General features: G+C 48.9%; 1 protein-coding gene across 1 annotated transcript; it reads left to right on the top strand.

The window, feature by feature from the left end:
* The first annotated feature begins 3194 nt into the window (after positions 1 to 3194).
* Positions 3195 to 23416, top strand: nrip2 (nuclear receptor interacting protein 2). Its single transcript, XM_018729741.2, has 6 exons — positions 3195 to 4008; positions 13783 to 14148; positions 17596 to 17678; positions 18570 to 18709; positions 19543 to 19595; positions 21902 to 23416. The coding sequence occupies exons 1-6, from the start codon at positions 3853 to 3855 to the stop codon at positions 22022 to 22024; spliced, it is 921 nt and encodes a 306-aa protein (XP_018585257.2). The 5' UTR covers positions 3195 to 3852; the 3' UTR covers positions 22025 to 23416.
* Positions 23417 to 24341: the final 925 nt, after the last annotated feature.

The raw sequence follows: 24341 nt of genomic DNA, 5'->3' as shown, positions 1-24341 counted from the left end.
ATGGTTTAGGCCTTGTTTTGAACTGGGCCTGTTGTTTTTGTCCATGGCATTGTCCCCTGTGCAAATATCCACAGTCGCAGATACCACATACTTTTCATAGGGTGTGTAACCTGTGCTCCTGCCCGCCATGCCCGCTGCCTTTTCTGTGTAGACACCTGGGAACAGGAACCTGTGGAACTCTGATGTCCGCATGGATCCTGACTCTGGCTGTTGGGTCACCTCAGGTACAAAAGGTGCTGCACTGCATCTTGTCTGAAGGTTTGGCCCTGCTGTCTCCAGAGGACATGCTGGGTAGGGTTGCAATGTGAGGAGAGGGTTTGTATGTAGGGTATCGGGGTGTGTGTGTGTGTGTGTGTGTGTGTGTGTGTGTGTGTGTGGTCAGCACCATGAGTTCATCTGGAGGACAATAAACAAGGATGAAAAACAGACCCGGCATCATATAGTAATGCTGTTTGCTATAATTATGGCTCTAATTATACTAAATAGAATTAGTGTGTAATGTGTGTTCTGTGGCCAACGGACTGGCAAAGATCAGCTCACCTCCCAGTTCCCAAAGGAGGAGATACAACAGTATGCAAACCACCAGTTTCTCAAATTGCAATGGCAACAAGGTCGCGCTCAAGGCCCCGTGACACCCAGAGTGGAACCACACGCCGAAGCAGAACTGCAGGATTCTGAGAAGGATGGGGACTCGGGACATCACTGCTCTTGAGAGATGGATAGTTGAAAAAGCCAGAGAAAACCGAAACGGCGTGGACCGTGCTAAAACATGGAACGTATCCAGGAAAAAGTGGGTTCCACAACACCCGATTACCATCATGAAGAACTTATGCGGTGGATAAGAGGTGACAGTTAAAACAGGAGAAAACCGACATTTGTACCTGTTGAAGGTGAAGTTGGACAAGAAGGGAAAGGTTGATTCGGGGGGTGTTTCACTCCCAGGCACCAGTTGAGCTGCCTGTCTCTACTTCACTGTGGTCTTCAGATACTCAGAAACTGAGATGTTTCTCACAGGCCATGCCAGAGGTTGCAAGCTGAAGATCTGAAGTCCAAAACCGTGGACCGTCTGTTCCAGCACGTTCCGGGATGCGCTGTCCTGCTCTCTTTGCTCCTCGTAACTTTCTCCAGTCACATTTGACCGTGTCCTTTGCCAAAAGTCTCTTTGTGTACAGCAGTATTCTGGGAGCTGGACTCCCACATGTTCTCGCTGGATTCTGAGTCACAGTCTCTCCGTCTCTCTGCAACGATTTCTGTACTTCCGTAATACCACCGCGTTTCGTACTCCTTTGTGATTCCGTTTCTTCCTGCTGGACACCCTGTCTCCTCTGCTTCTGTCCCAGGGTCTAGACAAGCCCTCCCACCTGCTGTGCTAAGCAGCCTGGGACCTTGAGTCCATCCCAGTCCTGCCCGCACTTCTGCACCCATCCAAGACCATAGATGGCCTCCTTGGTCTGGACAGAGATACAGGATAATAGTCGATAATAATATAATAGTAATGGTCATATAATATCAGTTTTTTTTTCCTTTCTGCTTGAAGCTGAACAGAATAAAATATATAAAGTGGGGAGTAAGAATGCTGAGGTTGTGTGACAGTGGGAGAGCACACACACACACGCACACATTCGTGGCACAGCTCAGGGTGCAGATGAACTCATGCGTTGGCTGTCGCCTGGCCTGTGTGTGGCGCTGTTTGCTCAGCTGTAGATCCACCCGCTCCTAGCGACCAGCCCGACACGAGGTGCCCAAGCTTTGCTGGACACGCACGTCAGCGTACCGCCTCTCGGGGCACCCAGACCCCGGGTTTGTAAGAGGACGCCCCCCTCACCTCACAGCTCATTCATTACAGTAATTAACTGTGTAGAAATTCAACTCTTTGCTGTTTCAGGTGTAAATATTGCAGCGTTTAAATTTTTTTTAAAGATGTTGCCGGCTGCTCGGAGTGATGAGAGGCAATAGGAGCGTCACTGTTTCAGCCACGAATGGGAATAATGTGCCAGTGAATTCTGAGCTTAGCGTTCCTGCCATTACCAGTAGGTGGCGACACCTCTCCTTTCACAGTCAAAGACATAACCCCATACCGAAGGTACGATTGATACGCTGGGGTGGTCAGGCTGATCGCTATACAATGAAGGGCACAAACAGCATGGTAATCCCTGGAGTACCGTATCCTGAAACATACGTGATGGAATCAATACACTGCAGATGGTGCTATGCTTCTGACGGCAAGGTTTCGCTGTAAGATCGAGCTACTTCTTTTGCAGTCATTTCTTCTTTCTGCTTGAACTCGGGGTATCATGAAGCGAAAGATACATTGTATCCAGAATAAATTATTTGATCTATTCAAGTTAAAAGCTCACCCCCCATATCAGTGACCATAACTATATTTAAAAGAGACAAAACCATTACCCTCCATGACTTGCCGGGCTACTCAGCCCTGCCTTCGTGCCACACGCACAGGTGTCGGCGGGCCAACCCAGGAGTCCTGCCCGGCGTCGGAACGCTGAAATGGGGAGGATGAGGCCCTAATGGGCCAGATCTAAATTCCTACTTATACTTTGGTCCCAGCCCCGTTTCCGCGCTCTGCTTCCGGACGCACACAGGTGTTGCTCATGCCGTAGGTGCCGCCTGTCTTTGACGCAAACAGGTGAGCTCAACGCATCGAGCCCCCCACCCTTCCGCACACGCGCTGACGGGGGGGGCAGGAGATCCGCGGCGTATTAGGCCATCTGCCAGCTCTTGGAAGGAGAAGCAGTGGACTGGAAAGAGAAAGAATCCCCAACGGCAACTCTGAGCAGGGAATAGGAAAGGGCCTGTGCCCACGTCTGGGGCACCTCTGGGGAGGGGGGGGGACACGGCGAAGGCGAAAGACTCATGAAGGCTGCGGCAGGTGGAGAGGAAGTCCCCTGAAAAGAGCTGGAATGTTTGTTTCCCGAGATGCAGCAGTGCTATTAGCTTTAGCAGAAGTGAGGGCCACCGGTTTGACTGCAGAGAGGAAGGCGGTGGAGGTTGTTTTTAATCCATTCGTGCTCTCGCACCTCGCACCTGGTGGAAGAAGGTGAGGGCTGAGCGATCGGGGTGTGTGTGTGTGTGAGTGTATGGTGAGCGGAGGGGGGCCCGAGGCGGAGGAGGTGGTGGGGGAAGAGGACGGCTGCAATGAGAGGAACGAGCGAGCGAGAGAGAGAGAGAGAGAGAGAGAGAGAGAGAGAGGGAAGGGACAGTGTGTATGCTCAGTGCTGCAAGGACAAACAGTGCAGGCGAAGCAGGGACAGGAGGGGGAACTGGGCACCATCTGAACTGCTGTGCTCTTCAACACTCTCTCCGGCAGCGGCAGCAGCAGCAGCAGCAGCAGAACATCCCTCCACTGCAGCAGAGCAGAAACGGGGCCATGGAATAGGAATAGGAAGAGGTAGAAGAGGAGGAAGAGGTCACCGCGACGGTGTGACACCCAGCTGGAGCGAGAGACCGAGGGACAGCCCATGTGCGAGGACTCGTCTCGGGGAAGAGCAACGCTGCACTTGGTGTCTCTGCCCCGTAGAGCTGAGGCTGCACTGGAATGAAGTGGAGTGGACTCTGTGCATTAGCGAACTGGTCATCCGTCCCCCCCCTGGGTGCTGTGCACAGCGCGCTGTCCTCTGGTGTGGTGTAGCGGAGCTCGGTCTCTGGTGCCGACCGCGTACCGTTACGCCAGACTCTGGTACGACAGGGTACCGCCAGGTACGACCGGGTACGACCGGGTACGCCTAGAGCTCACTCTTCTGCGGAGTACGTACCGGTCCGCCGAACTGACCTCTGTCCGTTCGGTCGCTGCGAGCCCTTACTCCGTTCCGACTGCGTTCGGGGACCGGAGCAGCCATGAGCGAGGCCAAGAAGAGCGAGCTGCACATGCGGGACAAGGCCATCCTCCACCAGCAACGACGCCTCAAGCAGGCCACTCAGTTCACCCACAAGGACTCGGCCGACCTGCTGCCCCTCGACGGACTCAAGAGGCTCGGCACTTCCAAAGACCTGGTGAGCGCCCCCTGCTGGCGGCCTTCCTTTCCCTTCCGTCGGTGCCGCAAAGAGGCGCAACTCAGTCACAACTAAGTCCGCCGCCAAAAGATGACGGCTGAACAAAAAGAGCTTCCTAGAGCGTTATGTAGCCTTGAGCGCGCAGCTGACACGCAAATCGGAATGTGTTATTTATGACAGCGTAGAACCTTGAAGTGGAAGTGCGGTGGTGCAGCGGGTTTGACCGGGTCCTGCTCTCTGGGGGGGTCTGGGGTTCGAGTCTCGCTTAGGGTGCCTTGTGATGGACTGGCATCCCGTCCTGGGTGTGTTCCCTCCCCCTCCAGCCTTTCGCCCTGTGTTGCTGGGTTAGGCTCAGGCTCACCGCGACCCCACTTGGGACAAGCAGTTTCAGTGTGTGTGTGTGTGTGTAACATCAATAAATTAGATGACTGCTACTATGCGTCACGCATGTGTGCTTTTGTTAATTTTGCAGGCACACACTGTGCAGTGTTGGCTGTGGCCCATTAAAGCTCGTCAGTGCAGCACAGGCAGGTGATGACGGCACGCTGTGGTTGACTGTACCGCATTAAAATGACGAATTTTTAGCATTTCGTCAGCGTCTATCACCGTCGCCTTCTGATAGACGGCTCCTTCATTTAACACCCCCTCCATCCCCGACCCCCCGATGCCGAGGGCAGGAGGTAGCAGCTGGAGACGGAGAAACGGAGGGAGAGCGTGTGAGAAAAGGAGATGAGAGAGAAAGCCTTGAGCCTTGAAGTTGCTTTCCTTGCAGTGTTAAGCAATAAGAGAGTGGGGGGGTGGGGGGTGGGGGGAGGCTCGTCTCATTATCTCACGTTATCCCACAAGCCTCTCAAGCTCCGGACCGCTCCATTACCGCCGTGCTCAGTTGCCGCCGTCGTTTTTAGCTAATCCACTAATGCAGTAGCACAGAAACTTGCGGGCTGATGTTGGTCTACTACCCTGGTCACTACAGTAATATTATTAGTAACATTATTATATTCGTCTTTCATACGTCTTCAGCACGCTTCCTGATGTGCCGCGTATGTTTTCAGTTAATTCTCCTCGTCGCAGAATAAATAATGAAAGAAATGAGCTTAGAATAAGCAACAATTGTATTCAACAATTGTATGTGTCCAAAGGCTAATAGGTATTAAACACGGAGGGCAAAAGAGGCACACACACACATATAAATATAAATAAACATATATATATATATATATATGTGGAAAAAATATACATATGTTGTAATAAATATATATTGGTTTCTGCTTATTGAGGTTCCCCTTATTAAATGCATTTAATACCTATTTAACCTTCAGGAAACCTGAAGTGCAATGTTTTTTGTCAGTTATTGCTGGCATTTTGTCCTGAGATCGCCACGGTCCCAGGGGTAACAGACCTTGATCCTTCCTCCGTCAATCATTTGACAGGAGGGGCATCAGCGCTGAGAGAAGTGTGAGAATAATGGCGCGCGCGCGCGCGCGCACACACACACACGCATACAGGCACTCGCATGCACTGCCCAATCCAGTACCCACCACCCACCGTACATTCGCTGTTGAGCTCAGCACCGCAGGGTCTGCATTATATTTTCAAAACCACGTCTCCTCTCAGTATTCCAGTAGTGCCACGTTGTGAGAAGTTGTTCTAACAGGCAACGTGCGGCGCTGACGCTAATGAAGGTGTTCCATTTGTATGCGCCGACGGCACCGGCTTCCTGGCCGTTGATAAACAGACACGTGTTTAGCATTCGTTGTTTGCACAGCCCGCGAATACGAAATCGAACCGCGGAGAAGCTCAAGTCGTCCGAAAGGGCACCGCAGAGAGAGCAACTTAGAGGGATCAAGAACGTGGAGTCGGCCAGCGAAGCTTCACCCTCGTCTGCTACCCTGGGACAAGGCGCTTATCCTCGGTTGCTCCGGTAAAAAATACCCTGCTGTATAAACAGGTCAAGTGCTGGAAGTCGCTTTGGCTTGGAACGCATCAGCTAAGCAACATGTCGGAGGAGAGAAGCCTTGAGAGAAGAACCAGAGCTTCTGTCAGACGTCCCCTTCCCCCCCACTTGCGTGAGCAGATGGATCTTCTGCTGAGGCAACATCACATCATCGCTCATGGTACCCGGCGTACCCGTGATGGGTCCTCAACCTGTGTTTGCCTTGGTCCTCTGTGTCAGATAAGGTGGCTCAACTGTCACCTGTGTGTCAGCGCAGCCCCGGAATCGCAAACGGCCCGGACGGCACGCCAACATTGCGGCGGAGGATTGTTCCGGAATCACGGAGCAATAAGTGCCTGTGGGGCACGGACGCCCTCAGGCAGACAAGCACGACAAGAGCCTTTCCATCTCTAATCTTTATGTTACCAAACTAAAACGGCAGAAATGTCCGAAGAGTTGTTCTCGCACCTTCTCCGTCCGTGGGAGCGCGGTATTTTAGCGACGAGGGTTTGAAACTGTGACATAACAACGTTACGTAATGATAGCACCGGCAGCTATTGAAGGGCACGGAGGAGCATGATGGGTATGGACCTCGATTTGTAACCTGAAGGTTTCGAGTCCAGGAGGAACCCTACTGTAGGCCCCTTGGTTAAGGTACAAAACTGGAACTGGGTAAGAATTTAAATTGTTTTAGACCAAAGCATCAACTAATCAATGTATCAATAATATTTTGGAAATGCAACCCCACTGAACCAGTCAAAAGTGGCAGCACATTTGCTAGATTTTCAGGAAATGAGTCCACGTCCCATACAGGCATTGCCCAAGTTATCCAGTCGCACTCAAACCTTTGACTGCTGCTGTACCTTATTAATAATGTAACAGTCAGTGACTGTGGGGTGAGTCTGGACCGTGACAGAGCATCGTAACTAACACCTGCAAACTCCCATCATGGGCTGATCAAGAAAGCTGGGAGGTACAATAATCCTTTTTCCTTTCCACTCCAGGGGATGATGTCACTGGAATCAGGTCACGGTTTCAAAACGGTCCCTCTTATGTAACTGACAGCGTTGTTGGTTGGTTTCTGCCTCAGGGCTGCTGCTCTGTTAGTAGCCACCTCTCCATTCATAGCGAACAAAAGCTTTTTCTCAGGAAGAAAAAGAGAAACTAGACCTGCCATTTGGCATTTTCGCCAGATACCCATAATGCCTGAGTCTCCTGCCATGGCTGTCTTTTGAGCCATGATATGACACCCTTCATACCTTCCTGTCTCCACCTGGTTCAGTTTAACTGCTCACCCTCTCTTCAGCTGGACCACGTCCACCACTGCTTATACATACTTGCGATAACCCTCCATCTGTCCTTGTCCGGCTCCGGAGCAGGACTCCTTGAACCCCCACCCTACAAGAGCACTATCTATGCCGGTGATGGTTTCACTGAAAGGGTCTCTCTCTGCTAATGAGACCTGAAGTTTCGGCCTCTCTTAAGAGACCTTGAAAGTGTCCCTCTTCCCAGTAAGACAAATTACATTGAAAGGGTCTCTCTTTACTAATGAAACTGGTTACCTTGAAGGGTCTTTCTCCACTAAAGAGAAGAGTCACACTAAAAGTGTCTCTTTCCACCAATAACACAAGTTACACTGAAGGGCCTCTTTCTACTCTTGAGACCAGTTGCACCGAAACGGTCTCCCCCACCAGCGAGATGGCCTCGACTGAAGGCCAATATAATATGTAACCAATCATCCCAACCTTGGCTTCTCATTACCAATGACATTACCGTACAGGGTTACTCTATAGGACCCTCTCTTTACCTGTACGACAGGTAACACTGAAAGGTTTGCTTGTGAAGAGACGCACTGAACAGAGTGGCGGCAGCAGCAGGACCCCAGCGCACACGGACAAAGCACCAGAGCTGCTCTTGGACTGAACACACTCAGGGAAGTCCATCGACTTACAAATGCCACCTAATCTCAGCATCAGGGCTGTTATGCACTATGGGCAGCTGATCCTGGAGAACCAGCAGAGTGGGCAGAGAGAGCACTGTCTTACACACACAGACAGTCTGAGACCACTTTTTCCAAGCGGGGTCGTGGCAAACCGAAGCCTAACCCAGGGCACAAGCGTTGTGACAGGATACAGCTTGCCACAAGACACCCAAGCAGGACTCGAACCCCAGGCCCACCAGAGAGCAGGACCTGACCAAACCCACTGCACCACCGTGCCCCCCTCTTCCAGGCAGACATCTTAAAATAACACTAAACAGTAAGAATTAATGCAAAAAATTTTTTTAAATTGGCAGATAACACCCAGGCAGTAGAGGAGGCTCAACGCAGCTGTGTCAAAATATTGGGGGAGGATTTGGGGTCCGATGAAGCTCCACTCTGCTTATCAGAGGCACACAAATGTTGCTGCTGAGGGTGATGCTCTGAATGGAAAACCAGCCTTCATCTCCACCGCGTGAAAGGATGAGGACAGAGAGCAGGTGGAGAGGCAGAGAATCAGTCTGCGCTGCAGTAAGGCTGAGGAGAGAGGAAAGGATGGGCGATGAGAACGTTAGACAAGAGGAAGAAGAGAGGAGAAGAGCGGAGAGGAGGAGAAAGCGACAGAATGGGCCTCCTTCTTGTGCCTCAACCTGGTGAGGAGAGCAGTGAAGAGGGAGAGTGGAATCTCAGTCCTACAGTGCAGCTCCAGGGTATCGTTGGGTTAGCAGAGCCGCCTCTGTCCCAACGCCGTGATCTCAATGACGGGACACGTATGGTTATGGGGAGGGGTTCAGAAAACCTCTCAGCTGAACATCACACTAATGTGGGGTACAGTAATTAAATCCTGACTGTATGATGGGGTTTGGATACTTATCTTTCAAATGCAATCTTGGACAAGACTTTTTCAAAGCTTGAGCACAACAAGAACAAACAGTTCTTTTTGATAAAAATGCGCAGCTGACGCATACTTTGAACAAAAATCCCAGGTTTCCTAACTTCAGTTGGTCACATTTTGTCTAAATGACGGAGAGGATTCTGTCGGACACATGAAAATAAATAATTATCCAAACCAGTTATGTCAGTGTAAGAGAACTATGCCCCATCTACACACACATGCATTGACTGAAACTGCTTATCCCAAGCGGGGTCGCGGTGAGCCGGAGCCTAACCCGGCAACACAGGGCGCAAGGCTGGAGAGGGAAGGGACACACCCAGGATGGGACGCCAGTCTGTCACAAGGCACCCCAAATGGGACTTGAACTCTAGACCCACCGGAGAGCCATGGACGTAGACAAGGAAGCAAATTTTTATTTCCAGCTGTCACACCTACCTCATTATTCAGGTCCCTCAACCTCTGCCTCTGGTAAAAAGTTATCTTGCTACAAACTGGTTTCATTCTTCTTCACTTCTATGTAGGATGAGGAAAGAGAACGTTTTGGTCATTGTGTCCAGTATCTGATTCGCTTCACGTCGGCCTCCAGGAAAGACATTTAATTCCATTCCATTCTGTTTTTTTATAATGTGCTCTTCAAAACCAGAGTACAGACAATAGGAGCTCTGCTGCTCTGCTAAAGGTCTGGGGTCATGTTGAACTGCAGCCTGGTGTAGCTCTCTGTAGGTCTTGGCCACCATTCTCCAAAGTCTACTTTATTTTATTCCCAATTAAAAGTGTGTGAAATGGACCACGTAGATGTAACTCTGAGGAAACAGCTGAGCTCATGTGGACCTGTGGACCCTTCGGAGCTGCTCGTTGGTCACGTTCTTGGCACGAGAAGGCTCTTCAGAGGGACCGAAAGAGGGACCAGTGACCACAAAGGGCCCGAATTTCTGTTCAAAGCCCATTTGTGAGAGCTGAGCGGTGCTTCAGGTGTCCAAACGCAGAGGAAAAGAGACTCTGTGAAAGGTTTTTGGCTGGAGAAGAATAATTGGACGACCAAGGGGAAGATGTCATTTTTGAATAGGGAGAAAGGCGTTTCTCTTTTCGCACTCATGTATCCTGTCTCATGTGCGCTCATAGCGCATGTGACTTACTGGCCACGTCCTGTAATATGTGTGCAGGGTTGGCTGTACGTTGCATGCGAAATTAAATTCGAAGGCACAGATGAAAGAGTGTATCCTGAGAATGAAGGTGCGTGATGAAGCTGGTCCGTGGGCTTACCCCGCAGCACAGCAAAAGGGCAAATTCAGCTCTAGTGCGCATCAGAAACGGGCAAATCCGCATCTCCGTGACCCTTTCCTCTCTCTGTCTTCGTCTCCGATCTCACCTGCGTTCCTCTCTCCAGACAGCTCTAGCAGACGTAGCCCGTGCTGTCGCACCTCTATTGCGGAGACCTTTTCTTCTCTTTTCACCTCTCCCTCACTTTTAGTCATCACACACTCCCCGGATTGCCTGACCCCTCCCTTTCGTACGTGGACGTGGTCCCCTGCACCCCTCTCCGTGCACCCATCCTCAGGATGCGAGCGTCATCCGCCGGCAGCTCTGCGGGCTCCATCTACGAGGTGAGGTGCACGGCTGCAGAGCTGGGGCGGTGCAGGGCGAGCGCACCCGCCGCGGGGGAGCTGGGGGCGGGAGTCCGACTGCTCTCCGCTGGATTTCCGGGAAACGGAACTCATTAAACTGCTCTCATTTCAGGCCAAAATACCCAACTGCACCCCACCCTTCCCATCCTCGATTAGGAATAACAATAACTACTGTTAATCAGCTCTTCGCTTACATAACGAGAGGAATAATTACATCACTAAGAAAACAGATCATAAATAATGACAATCACATTCCCTCATCGGTTTGTCTCCTCTGCTGTTGTTTATCTGTCATTTCCTATTAAAGGGTACTGTGGTAAGAGGGTAAAAATGCGGTACTGCGGTTAACCTGGCTGTTGCAGTACATCTGTTTGAGAGACAGTACAGCTCAGTGCCGTGACGTGCCATGTAGGGAGAGCTCTCTCCAGCCTTGGCCTTGGTCGCCTTTGCGCACTTAGCGCTCCGAGAAGGTCCTGTTCAGTACTCACGTTGCTCATTCAAAACCACGATCGCTAATTCAGAGCGACATGAGGTCCTACGACAGAGAAGCGGCGAGGACGACGGTCTCTGTGCCATACCACGGTATGTGTGGGATGACAAATGGGTCGGTGGAGCACGAAGATGACTCTTCCCAAAGCGGTGACGGTCATGGTCATTTAGGGGGCTGGGACGGCAAGTCATACGGATGAGCACGCGGTGGGAAGTCGTGACAAGCAGTCATCGCTGTGTCATCATCACAAAGTCCCCCTTTCTTCCTTCCTATTGTCTCCATTCAACGTGTCGCCGTACGGATAGGGTGATACTTCAGCGTGAAGGAAGTTTAGTAATACGCTGCTGAGATAATGTAACATCATAGAACGTAAAGTCAACATCCGCCCATTCCCACACCATCCTGCTCTGCTAGCTGTTCCCCACCCCCTCAGTTCCTCGTTCTTCACATTTTCACTCAGCCTGCGGAGCTTCAGTTCTTATATTCTTCTGTAAGAGCGCTCAGGCCAGAGCCCTTGGCATTCTTCTGGTAATGACTTCCCATTTTCGAGGGATGCTTATCTGCTCTCTGAAAAACACCATGACATTTCCAGCACTTTTTATTCCCCCCCCCCCATCTTATCTGAATTTATTACATCTCTCGGAGCTGAACTGCTCCAAGGTCTGCGTTTGTGGAGGTTTATGTAATTCAAGCCCCTCTAAGCATGATTCTGTCTTACCCACAATGCACCTCTGTGAAAATGAATTCGATTCATGTCTGAAGTATTTTGCTGTATAAAGGCACAGGATTTGAGTGATTTTTCTGTATTTCATTTGTATTCTCATCTTGCATAGTACATATTTTTTGGTGAAAGGCAGAAAAAAGGACATGATGAAACAATGTAGAAAAAGCAAGGTTTTTGAATATGTTCAGGTGTCCTGATTATAAGGTACTAACAGTGACAAGCAATATAATGGGATTTAAAAAGTCTAATATGTTCATGAGCTCCATTTCCTGGTCTGGAAGGGCAGAAAAAAACCCACATCTTCTCCAAACAACCACCCAGTATCTACCGGCTGATCTTTACTCTCAACAGGAGCTCAAGCAACCACTATGATCATGGATGAGCCTTCATTCTGTCCATTGTAGGGTTTGTGGGAACAGGACTGTGGTTTTTTCCAAATGCTGGTCCTCTCTTTTCTTCCTAACTTGTGGACATGGTTAAAGCCTTGACTGAATTACAAAGCAGGTATAGAAAGAAGAGAGTGGGAGAAAGGGACGTTGACCATACCGAGCCCCCCTAGTGTGAAATGGACAGTATTTGGGGAAGAAAGGCACTGATGTGAGAGGCAGGTTTGAATAAGCAATGGCACAGAAGCTCAGGACTCATATGACCAGGCTGGGTAGAGTTAACTGGGCTCTCGTTGAGCTTGTCTCAATCTTTCGGATCAGGTTCTCAGCCCATTCCTAAAAGGATGTCAACGCACGTTGATTTTCCTCTTTTTGCATGTGGACTAGAATGTGTGTGTGTGAGTGTGTCCATGTACGTACTGTATGATTGCCAGCATATACTTGTGTGTCTCCATAATATTTTCTCAGCGTTCATGCATTACTTGCTCATCAAACTTATCTTCTGCTCGTGGTGTGCCCTCATTGCCCTGTATGCTCAAAGCTCAAGTAAAGAGAGCAGTTAAGGACTTTTGTTAGTATTCATTACAACTTGAAACTGTATAGAAGCAGTTGGAAGGGGCCAGAGTGGGTAGTCATCATTCTTGGGAGCTGTTAGGCAGAGATGGGGCCATCAGACTGATGGGCTGTCGAGGCTGTGAGTCTCCCATCTGCTTTGAGGGGTTCCCTTCTCACCTCTGACCTTGTGGAGAAACATTTGTCTATGTGAACTCCCTCTGGGGATTAGTCTTAGGAGTAATCTCCAGCAGCCCATTTTCAGAAACCATGGGTGTTACACAGGATTTAAAGAAACCTTATGGGTGAAAGTGCCATGGAGTGACAGTGAGCACTTGTGTGGTCTCCAAGGCACAGGAGCAATGGAAGCGGTTTACTGGTGCCTTCTTCTGCGCACATCTGGTGGGTACAAACACAGGGATGGACACGTAACCCCGCAGCAATACTTGAACCCTGCACCCTGAAGCATCATGACCCTAATTGAACTGCTGACAAGCGCAACTCATGAATGGCTGTCAAATCTTCTGTCTGCTTGCTTTTTGTGTTCGGTAGAACTTCTATCGTTGCATGGCTACAAGTCACTAAATTAATTAGAGCAATAATTAAATTTCTCAGAGTGACGCTGGCGTCTTGCTGCGGTTTTATTGATGTTTCTGACATTGCTGCCGTTGGCTGACCTTGTTTCACACTTAAAGCTCATTGACTCCCTGTCTGAGAAATAAATTACTCTTTTTGGGTGCCCGATTCCCAATAGATGACCATTTCAATCTCAATGAAGCCCGACAGCATAACATCTTTGGCTTACATGACTTGATTTCTTTTTAAAAAATCTTACAACAGTCCTACTGAGGTGCCGCCGTCGATCGAGCAATCGAAGCAGAGATAAATAGATTCTTCGATGAAGCTTTGTCGTTTTGCTGAATAAATGACATGCTTAAGTACTTGAGTACACCTCAAGATTCAATGTCCCTAGACCTTGAAAAATCTAACTAGTATAATTTAACTAATTCCTTTATCAAAGTGTATGCGTCTAGCCTGTGATGACTTTAGTCCTACTATGCAAAAATGAGCAGACTCCTTGTTAATACCAGTCAATTTATTATTATTATTATTATTATTATTATTATTATGTCTTAGCTGCTGACATTGTCCACCCTCTCTGAGATCTTCTGTACCACCTGTCCCTCGTAGCAACCGCACTGCATTGTGCAACGGCGCCTCCTCGAGAGCAACGTGACGCGGCTGCGGGGGGAGACGCGAGACACCGGAGCCAGGGTGCGCTCCCCACTGGCGGATAACAAGGAGGGCGCTGAGGCCGAGGAAAAAAGCGAGAGTACACCGGACGACTCCACGGAGGACAGCGAGAAGAGCCTGAAGTCCGAGGAAGAGGAGGAGGCGGAGGAAGAGACCAGCGAGGCAACAAGCAAGGTTGAGGAGCATCGGCGGAGGGAGAGCACAGAGAATAATAAATGTGACACAGAGAGGATGGAGGAGGGACCCGGAAGAGATGACAGCACAAAATCCCTTCCTCTCGCCGCCTTGGTGGTCCGATGCAAGGTAAGGACACCGTGACATTTTACCCTCTGGATGAGGATCAGCTGTGTTCCCCTAGTGCGGTTAAGGGAATTTCATGATATACCAGGGCTTACTCTTCATCTGTGCCGAGTTCTACACAGTTTAACGATGATGGCTATGAAGCTGCCCCACGTTACTCAGCGGTGAATGAAGCGGGGTAGCTTTGCCAACAGACTATGTGCTATGATTGATGGGCGGAGTGATGTCTTCAGAACCTACAGTTCTGTGGACCTCTCTGCACCACTTAACATGCGGCACATAATGGAGAGAGGCTTATAACTTTGTTGTGACTCATCCATGTTGAGCGAAGCAAGAGGGAGCCCGTCTCGCTGCGGCGGAACACTTGTCGGCGTTCACGAGTTCATTAGGAAACGGCGCGAACGCGCAGCAGACACACGAAAAGAGAGGACCGCGAGGCTGCCAACGGAGAGAAGAATGTGAAAAACGTCTTAAAATTACAGAAAGCCGCTGCTGTCGCTTAGTCTTTACACGAGAAAATGTTGTCGCTCTGCTCATAGAATCAGAATCAGAATGAGTTGTACTGCGAAAGTGTGCTGATGCACACAAGGAATTTGCTGTGGTTCTAGTCTAGTCTAGTCTAGTCAGTTTGTAAGATCTACAAACTGAGGGTTCACTTGGGTCTTGCTACACTTCATTTTCATCCAGGGCCTGTGCGCTGCCAGTGCAGTTTGCATGTGCTGCCCACTCAATCCACGGTTACAATTGCTGCGGACGCGAGGACCGTTATGTTCCGATTCCTGCAGAACCGTGGCCCAGATGGCTCTTAGTTTTGTTGCTGACTGATGGACATAAAAGCAGTCCTTGTCATTGACTGTATGACTTTGGGTTATCTGTGATTAATCAACCAACCAACCAACCAACGTCCCGATTGGGGTCACGGTGAGCCAGAGCCTATCCCGGAAGCACAGGGAACAAGGTTGGAGGGGGAGGGGAAACACCCTGGGCGGGGCGCCAGTCCATTGCAAAGCACCCCAGGCAGGCTCGAACCCCAGACCCGCCACACAGCGGGCACCGGCCAATCATCTGCGATTAATTGATAGTTAATTTAACTGGCAGACCTGCTCGAAGCACTGGACAACATTATAAAGAAAGATAACACCTTCTTTTTATCGTCGGAACGAAACGAACGGTGCACGACTATCCATTCCCATCATTCTATACCCATCGATGAATGAAGCAAACTATTCCACACACTGAAGGATTGCCCTACTGAATCTGCAGCATAGCCGTCTTGAAATAATTTGTTCCTCGGTATTTAAAAAAAGCACAACGTGTGAACGCGAACGTTTTCCCAGTTAATCCCCCTGATGCTATTGTTGCACTTGACCAAGCGGCGATGAAAGGCATGGCTTCACCAGGCATCCGGGCAGAAACTGTTCCCCATACGATGTGTAGGACGGACCCTGTGGCCCATCGGCATAACTTCGTTATTAAAGGGTCTCGCTGGGAGCTGTGGGAAAAGGCTTCAGAGCTGAGGAGAATGGCATTGTGGGATGTAAACAGCAGATGACGGCGAGGAGAAACAGGCCTTAGGTGCCGCTTTCATGTCATACTTCTCGTGGCCCAGATTTCTTTCTTCTCCGGCGCCGCGTGAGGTCAGGCTGCAGCCGTGCACTCGAAGGGAAACGGACACCTCGGTGCCAGTCCAGCCGCTGGATAGTTTGATTAAAACCCCTCCCGTGGAGAATCGGAGTGGAAAGTCCAAAGCCGTCGATGCGCGACAGCGACGGAAATTTCACCGTATTAGGGGCGCGCCGAGAGCGGTGTGTAAACACTAATGGGAAGGCATGCGACGATCCCCAGGGATTACAGCACGCCATATGAAATTGAGATCGGAAGCAGCGGCGGAGCAGAGGCAAAGTCCGTGTATCCGCATAACTAATTACCGAAGGAGGTCCGCTTTCGTTGTTTTTAGAAACGCGAGCCGCCAGTAATGCATGAAATGGATTAACGTGGTTCCGTTTCTCTGAACGATATTTAATGAGTGACATTTTTTTTTTTTTTTTTTTTGCAGAAATTTATTACATCTAATTTTACATAAATGGAATTTCCGTTGTTCCTGCAAATGCTCTATTTATATCATTCGTATGTGACATTTTTGGGACGGAGTCTTCCAGATATGCGTCCGACATGTTCTCGATACGATTGCATTTAGTGCTGTTTGCTTTCTTTGATGCTCCGTTTAATTAAACACACACACACACACACACACACACACACACACACACACACACACACACACACACACACACACACACACTCTTATCCCAAGCAGGGTCGCGGTGAGCTGGAACCTAACCTGGCAACACAGGGCGCAAAGCTGGAGGGGGAGGGACACACCCAGGACGGGATGCCAGCCTGTTGCAAGGCACCCCAAGCGGGACTTGAACCCCAGACCCACTGGAGAGCAGGACCCAGCCAAACCCACTGCGCCACCGCACCCCCCTTAATTAAAAAAACAATTGTCATAATTTAACGACAGGTTTCTCAGATATTACAATGCACTCACTTCTGCTTGGTCAAGATCACGGTGGTCCAGAGCCTATCTCTTGGTGCATGGCCTGGGGGGGTACACCCTGGACGGGATGCCGCATCGCAGGGTAGCCGCAGATGCCCACCCTACAGGCAGTTTAACACCACCAGTTGAAATGACCTGCATGTCTTTACAATGTGGGAGGAAACCAATGCAGACATGGGGAAAACAAACTGCACACATACCGAGTCAGATTCAAAGCCGCACCCAAAGAACCGAAGCGATGCGAGGTGACACCACCGCCCGCTGCGCCGCCGTGCTGCCCTTACTACAACACAACATTACAATATTGCAAAGGACATCGAGCTGCCAGTAACGTCTCGGCATGTTTTTTTTTTTTTTTTATTTTACGCCAAATCAACAGAGTTACTAAGAAGATTTTTTTTAAATACTGAGGGTTTCATGAATTTTTCTCTTTTGTAGCATTAAATGTTGTTTAAAGCGTGTGGGGAGAACAATGTTTGTCCTTTTCGCCCCAAGTTACACTTGCACATCAGTATTTTCTTTTACATTTATTTATCAGACTCTTTCGTCCAAAGCGACTTCCACTGAACTCTACGTAATGTTATGAGCCCACACACCTTATTCACCGCGGTGACTTACGCTGCTAGATACACTACTTACACTGGGTCACTCATCCATACATCATATAAAAAAAATTTCACAAGTTCCAACACAATTTTCTGCGCCCCTGAGGCTGCTGTCATTGCGCTAATTAATTGTCAGTTTCGGGAAACAAAACACGTTGATGCCAAACTCACAAAAGGGCCGCGTGCATGATCAAGTGCCTCTCGCTGTTTGGACACCTGCCTGTTCAGTGCTCCGCGTCACAGTGTTTACATAGCGCTCAGTTACGGTACATCCTTCCCTGGCAGTGCTGCGAGAAGGACGTGAAGGCCTCCATCAACACGGGCCGGCAGCGCAACCGCATCTCCCTCACCTGCTGCAGGAGACTTGGGTGAGAGTGCCGCCGACCGACAAGAAGGAAGACACGCACTTTCTGAACCACTTGTCCCATACGGGGTCGCGGGGAACCGGAGCCTAACCCGGCAACACAGGGCGTAAGGCTGGAGGGGAGGGGACACGCCCAGGACGGGACGCCAGTCCGTCGCAAGGCACCTCAAGCGGGATTCGAACCCCAGACCCACCGGAGAGCAGGACCCGGTCCAACCCGCCGCGCCCCCCCGACACACAGACAGAGGGCTAATATGGCTCACATCCAGCAATGACACATATGTGCTGATGCTTTTCCCTAAAGTGACTTCCAACATTAATCCCTCCACAATTATTTACCCATTTATACAGCAGGGTAATTTCAGAATAAGTACATTGCTCAAGGGTACTACAGTCAGAGGTGATGCTCAAACCTGCAACCTCTGGGTCCAAAGGCAGTAGCTCTAACCACCACACTACCAGCTCTCTATTACAGAAACACACCCCTTCCCATATCCCTGTAACATCTTCCAGCAGGGCTGTGGTGTTTATTCCAGCTCTAAACCCAATGGAAATCGCTCAGAACTGAGACCGGCTTCATTTGTGGAAACATCTCGCTTAATAAGCCATGCTGTTATTGACCGATGTCACTACGAGATCCCCTCTTTCTCTGACCCTCCGCATCACTTCCCCCGTGCGTTTCCCTTCCGTCTGTGAATTCGGCGTCGCTCCGCCGTGCGTGTTCCCCTTCCCCTGGGTGTGAACGGGCCCTTTCTGTGCGTGTTGGTGGCGCTGAGCACGTGTGTGTAATCTGAGTATCTGTTCCTCTGCGTACTTGTGCCATTGTGTGTGCGTGTGTGTGTTTTCTTTCCATGTGGCGCGTCAGCCCTTCTCTTTCGCGTGTCCGTGCTGGCAGGCTCCAGCCCGCTCCGGAGGCTCAGCCGTGCGGACGGGGCGCAGAGGACCGCCGGCTCTCCGCCACGCTGCCCCACACGGTGACAGACCTGCAGCTTCAGCTGGGTGGGGAGCGGATTCGATGCTCTGCCCATGTGGTCGGTAAGGGCGTCGCAAGGTTGCTGCGTCACACGCGGCTGAAACCCACGCGTGACAGAGCAGAAATGAATAAAAAAATTAACAGCCAAAAATTTTCAGTAAGGTATCACTAGAACGCATGCACATGGACAGGCGCAACGTTTCCACGCAAACTCACGTGACTTTTTATTCATTTAGCCAACGCTTCTCGGAGTGTTAAGATTACAATTATTTACCCATTTATACCGCTGGGTAATTTTACTGGAGCAATTTAGGGTAAATACCTTGCTTAAGGGTTCTACAGCCAGAGGTGGGGATCAAACCCGTAACGTTTGGATCCAAACCCAGGAGTTTTTTCCCCCACACGTCTTCATATCGGCAGCGAAAAGAACTCAGAATTCAGTGGAAAACAGAGTAAACAAATGAACACGTGTCTAGTAAAGTGAAAGGAGTAGCATTCTTTTAATTATAGGCTTGGCCTTGTTTTGCTCCACTATTATTCTATGCATCGTCGCTTTGGAGAGGAGGACGCGCGTCGCCCTCGTGCCACAGCGGTACTTAAAACTTGACTGCAATAGCTGCGCATTCAAGCTGTGAATTTGACCTTCAGTTTTTAAGAGCACCTTGGAAACCACAATTACGGAGCACACAAAACCATGCAACAAAGGCCTCCTGCAAAGCTCCCGAGCCTCAGGCAAGCGCTAGGCTTGGATGACACTCAATTTAGTGAGCGTGCCCGAATTATCTGGACGCAAGAGGCAAATGACGTCTGTGACGAGCGAAGCCCTTCAAGCGGTTCGCACGCGAAGCCGAGTCTACGGCCTCCACAAGTTGCTTTCTCCCCTTTTTCTTCCCAGAGGACGAGGGGTTTGAGCTGTGCCTGGGCCTTCAGACTCTGCTGGAACTCAAAGTAAGCCTTTGCACACTTTAAGCATCCTCCCATTTCTAAGCTTTATCTGTGCCGTGCGCAGTCCCACACTGCGATCGATTTCCTCCAGCCCTATGGAATGATGAAGCCCTAGTTCTGAAATGCGGTGGTAAATACACAGTGAAAATTCATATGTACAGTAATACTTCGCCCTACGTCGTTAACTGGATCCAAAGGGCGCGACTTAAATCGAAAAATGACGGAAAACGAAATAACCCCTAAAAAACCGATTTAGATCCACTTTAAACCCCTAATAAGCATTCCCCTTAAGCGTATATACTTCAATTAATGTAAAAGTAAAAAAAAAATGGCAGGTAAATAAGACAATTTTTTTAAATTTTTTTATTTTTAAGCTTTTAATTGATTTTATAGACTAAAATAAAATATATAAAATAATGTAATGTTGAGGGGTATAGTGGCGCAGTGGGTTAGACCGGGTCCTGCTCTCTGGTGGGCTTGGGGTTTGAGTCCTGCTTGGGGTACCTTGCAATGGACTGGCATCCCATCCTGGGTGTGTCCCCTCCCCCTCCAGCCCTATGCCCTGTGTTGCTGGGTTAGGCTCTGGCTTCCTGCAACCCCGTATGGGACAAGAGGTTCTGACAAAGTGTGCATTTTAACTTTTTTATTTGATTTTACACTTTTTTATTGTTTTTAAGTGATTTTTAAGTTAACAAGTTTCAATATTTTCAGCTAATTGACGTGAAGTCGCATCAGCCTACTGAAGACAAATTGTATTTTTCCATATATATTAAACAACAAACCAACATAAAGTCGAAATCGACGCAACACGAAACGACATAGGGCGAGGTATTACTGTACTTCTCAAAGACAGGATACTTAAAAGTATCAAGGTATAATATCGTTTGAGATTTGCGCTGTGTTAATTACACAAGTCAAAGAAGAAACGTGTCCATTGCACTAAACTGACACCTTGGAGAACATAATTTAAAAAAAAAAAAAAGTGAAGGTATATTTCCAGTGTATACAAACTTAAAGCCATGTGTTTAATTTGACCTTTAGTACTGCAACCCTGATTAAGTCACATTTACAGTCAATAGATCTGCCATCTCTGAAGTTGGTTTACGTCAAAGTGTGAGAAAATAGGTACAGAAGCTCACAGAGTTCCCTGAGCAATGGTGTAATCCCTTCGTTTTTCAAAGTAATTCTGAAGAACATCCCGCTAGTCAGAATGGAACCAAATATGGAGGCAAACTGGAGGGAAATCTGAGAACAAATCAAGACACTGACCATCTGCCGTAGACAGGAATCCATTAACAGAACAAAGCTGAATCAAGAACATGAAATGAAATACATTAAAATCGGTATTTGTCCAAGTAATAAACCCAAATCTGGACACATTTAAGTGGAGCTTTCAGTTCCTTCGAAGGGCTCGCCTCATTAGACCTCGACCGCTCTAAGCGGATCCTTTGGGGAATTTAATCTAATTTAGTTGTGGACACAGTGCTTTTCAGGCATTGCTAAAATAGGCTGGCCGCTTTGAGAAAGCAATCCGATTGCATGAGCGCACGCTTGCAGGAGACGAAGAGCAACGCGGTGGTTCCGCCGACTCTCGGATGCAGAACGAGACTCTTGGTCCTCGCTAGATGCCCAGTGACCTGAGAGGAATGCGCTGGTTTCACGTGCTTTCTCTAGGGCTGCCTCACTTCCCGATGATGCACATGGCAACCATGCCTGTGCATCAGTGTATGAACCCAAACTTTGTGCATTCACGGTAGGGGTCGTGCCATAACGCTCATGGGGTCTTCAAACAAAAGACATCAGCGCTTTGATTCTCCCGTTGACATCCATGCGACTGCAACAGCTTTCAGTGCCAGCTTTTGTAATATACTTCTTCATGTGAACTGCCAGTTCTGATAGGTCAGTTGAGCATGATGCAAAACACATGCTTTTAATAGACAGCAGACAGACATTCTCTCCTCAAATGGTAGATAGTCGAAAGGTATATTTAAGGTAACCCGTACAGCCACTCAACTGCAACGTTCAGGTTGAAAGCATTTGCAGACCGTATACATTATTTAACACATTTATTTATTGAGGATGGCTTTTATCCCAAGTGCACATGGCTTATAGATCAACAGTACATACTCCTGTATGTGTTCTCCTGAAGCTGGTCAGCTTCAACACTAACTTGGAAGATAAAACAGTTGGGTTCTTCTCTTTAGGTTACAAGTCCATTTGGCGTAACCATGACATTGCCTCCAGTCTCTACGTTCTTTGTCAATGGCTCTCATCTCTCTCCTTCTCCCCACTCCTGACACTGACCTCAGTGTTGCGTAGACCTTGACAGCAGGGTGCTGAGGCTCCATGGCTCCAAGGAAGAGCTGGCCTTCTTGGAGACATCTGCAGAGAGCTTGTGTCACCAAGACAACAACAAGAACACCACCATATGAAGCCCCCAATCTACTTCCACCACCTACTGCCAATCACCCTTCAAATCCTCCCCTTACCCACCAACACCTCCCTTCACCCAACCACCAACCATTACCACGTACCACCACCCTCTTCGACCCACTATCACTGCCACCTGTGCCAAAGATGCAATGGCGCAGTCTTGACCGTCCCTTCACCTGATGACCCAACTGCCTGGTCTTCAAGAGGTTCTTATTCAGTTTTGACTAAGTGTCTTGATGGGATAGTACTCTTTCAACGTTCTTGTATTTTTATTATATTTCACCTGATGTTTATGGACAGAACCGATAAATTTGACCAGCTCTGGAATCGTTACAGGAATGTTTTGGGAAAAGGCCATTAGCTGCGTTTGCTGAGGCTCCGTACCACACCATCTCATCTTTTTCGCTTTTGCTTCTACCCATGTTATCGATGTGCTTGCGCTGTAATGAGCACTTTGAGCAGGGACTCATTGACCGTACTCTCTGTTGGACATTAAATTGTATTCCATTACTGAGTGGCTCTCTATGTTGGTAGTGATTTCCAGAGATCTAAGAATGCTTGTCTCGCCAGACTGCAGAGCAGATTATTCCAATTTATTGCCATGGTGACGTTACTGATTATGCGCCCAGTGGACGATAATTGTTTCTTGTTTTCCCCACACAGTTTACGTGTTATTGGCTCTTGTGTGTTCGTGCGTGCGCCCGCGTGATGCGCAAGGTGCCATTTCTGGCTGAAAATCATCCGTGTTTCACATGGGAAAGTGGAAAATGCTGCACAGGCCAAAAAGCGAAGGCTGCCAACACGTGATCCCAGCTGCCTCCCTTCTCGCTCTTCAGGGGACATCAATCACTGCAAACAGTGCCGAGGTCCTGGCAAATTTTTGTATAAATATATCTCCGCATCCGGGCTAAAAAAAAAAAAGATCTATTTTATACCTTGGCTTGTCTTAATATTTTTTCTCGGTTAATCTAGCTAGCATTCACATGGTGTGCTTCATTTATTTCTCATTGCACTTGGTGAGAACAGCGACCATTCTTGTCACGTCCTTATATCTTGTCCATCCAGAGAGGGACCACTTGATCCTTGAGTAATCTTCACCTAAAGTGTCTGACCTGCTTTCTGGATTTTTTTTTTTTTTTTTTTACTTAATGTGTGGATAAACAGTTATCATTCCAGCTGACTTACTGTAACCTCCTGGAGCTTGTTCTGTACAGTAGTATTTAGAGGACCACCTACTCCCCTGGACATTTGCTCCTACTCCCATGTAACAACTCTATTTGACTCTGAAGTTCTCTATACATCATAATACGCTGGACTCTTAAAAGATGTTTGCTGGTTGTGTTTTATAAAGCATTTTTTTTTTTTCCTCTGCCTAATTAAAAAACGTGTATTCTGGCTAAAAAGAAACTTGTTTTAATTTTGTTGCGTGCTTGTGCAGTGGATGTCATCGGGGTGTTGGAGGAGAGAACGCATACCCGAGAGTGCTGCTGAAAGTGGCACCCAGGGGCTGCCCGTAGCGAACTGTGAATTTCCCAGAATTCTCCTCCCTGCGGCTGAGCGATGGGATAACGGCATCAGATCCTAAGTGCTTTCATATTACACCACCCCATGAGCCATGAGAAGTGGATGACTTGAGTGTGGCTACTTTTTCTTCTGCAGCATGGAATTCCTACGTGAAGAGCCAAACTCCCACGACCACACCTACAGTTCCTCTCTGGCACCCCTGCCCATGGAAAGGGTTAGAGTTAGGGATGGATTTAGGATTACAGTTAGGGTTTAGGTTTCATTTTCAGTTTAGGGTTTGGATTAGGGTTAATTCTTAGGAGGGTTCCTTCCATAAATCCTGCTGGCCGCTTTAACCTACCGTAGAATGACTGACGCGGCCCTATTCAGCGCTTGGCAGGACACAGCTGTGAAAAGCAGACATACGCGTTTGTGAAAGATTCTGCAAATATTACCTGTTTCTAAGTGGTCCGAGATGCCTCTCGTCAAAGCTCGTTGGAGTCAAAGGCACTGGTCCCTTTCGCAGGTCGCTCTGTACCAGAGGTCAGCAATAAGCGGTCATCACGGAACTTGTGACACAGCCGACGGGATTGTTGGTGGCTGTCGTGTCGTTCAAGGGTTCATACATCTCATCAGTGATTGTTGGAAGGCCTTGCGAGAAACCCCAGGTCCATCCAGGTGTTGGTAAGAAAGCTGAAGAGCACCATTTATCTGTTGTGTCTGCGCGCATCGCTTCATGTGTGCTGGTAGTGACGGTTGGCACTGGGAGGGCGGCCGTTCCTTTCCCTCTCAGCGCACACGTCATATTCAATT

The sequence above is a fragment of the Scleropages formosus genome, chromosome 21 (genome assembly GCF_900964775.1).
Source record: "Scleropages formosus chromosome 21, fSclFor1.1, whole genome shotgun sequence".
Taxonomy (NCBI): Eukaryota; Metazoa; Chordata; class Actinopteri; order Osteoglossiformes; family Osteoglossidae; genus Scleropages; species Scleropages formosus.
Note: the sequence above shows the minus strand (reverse complement) of the source record. Positions and strands in the feature narration are given on the sequence as shown.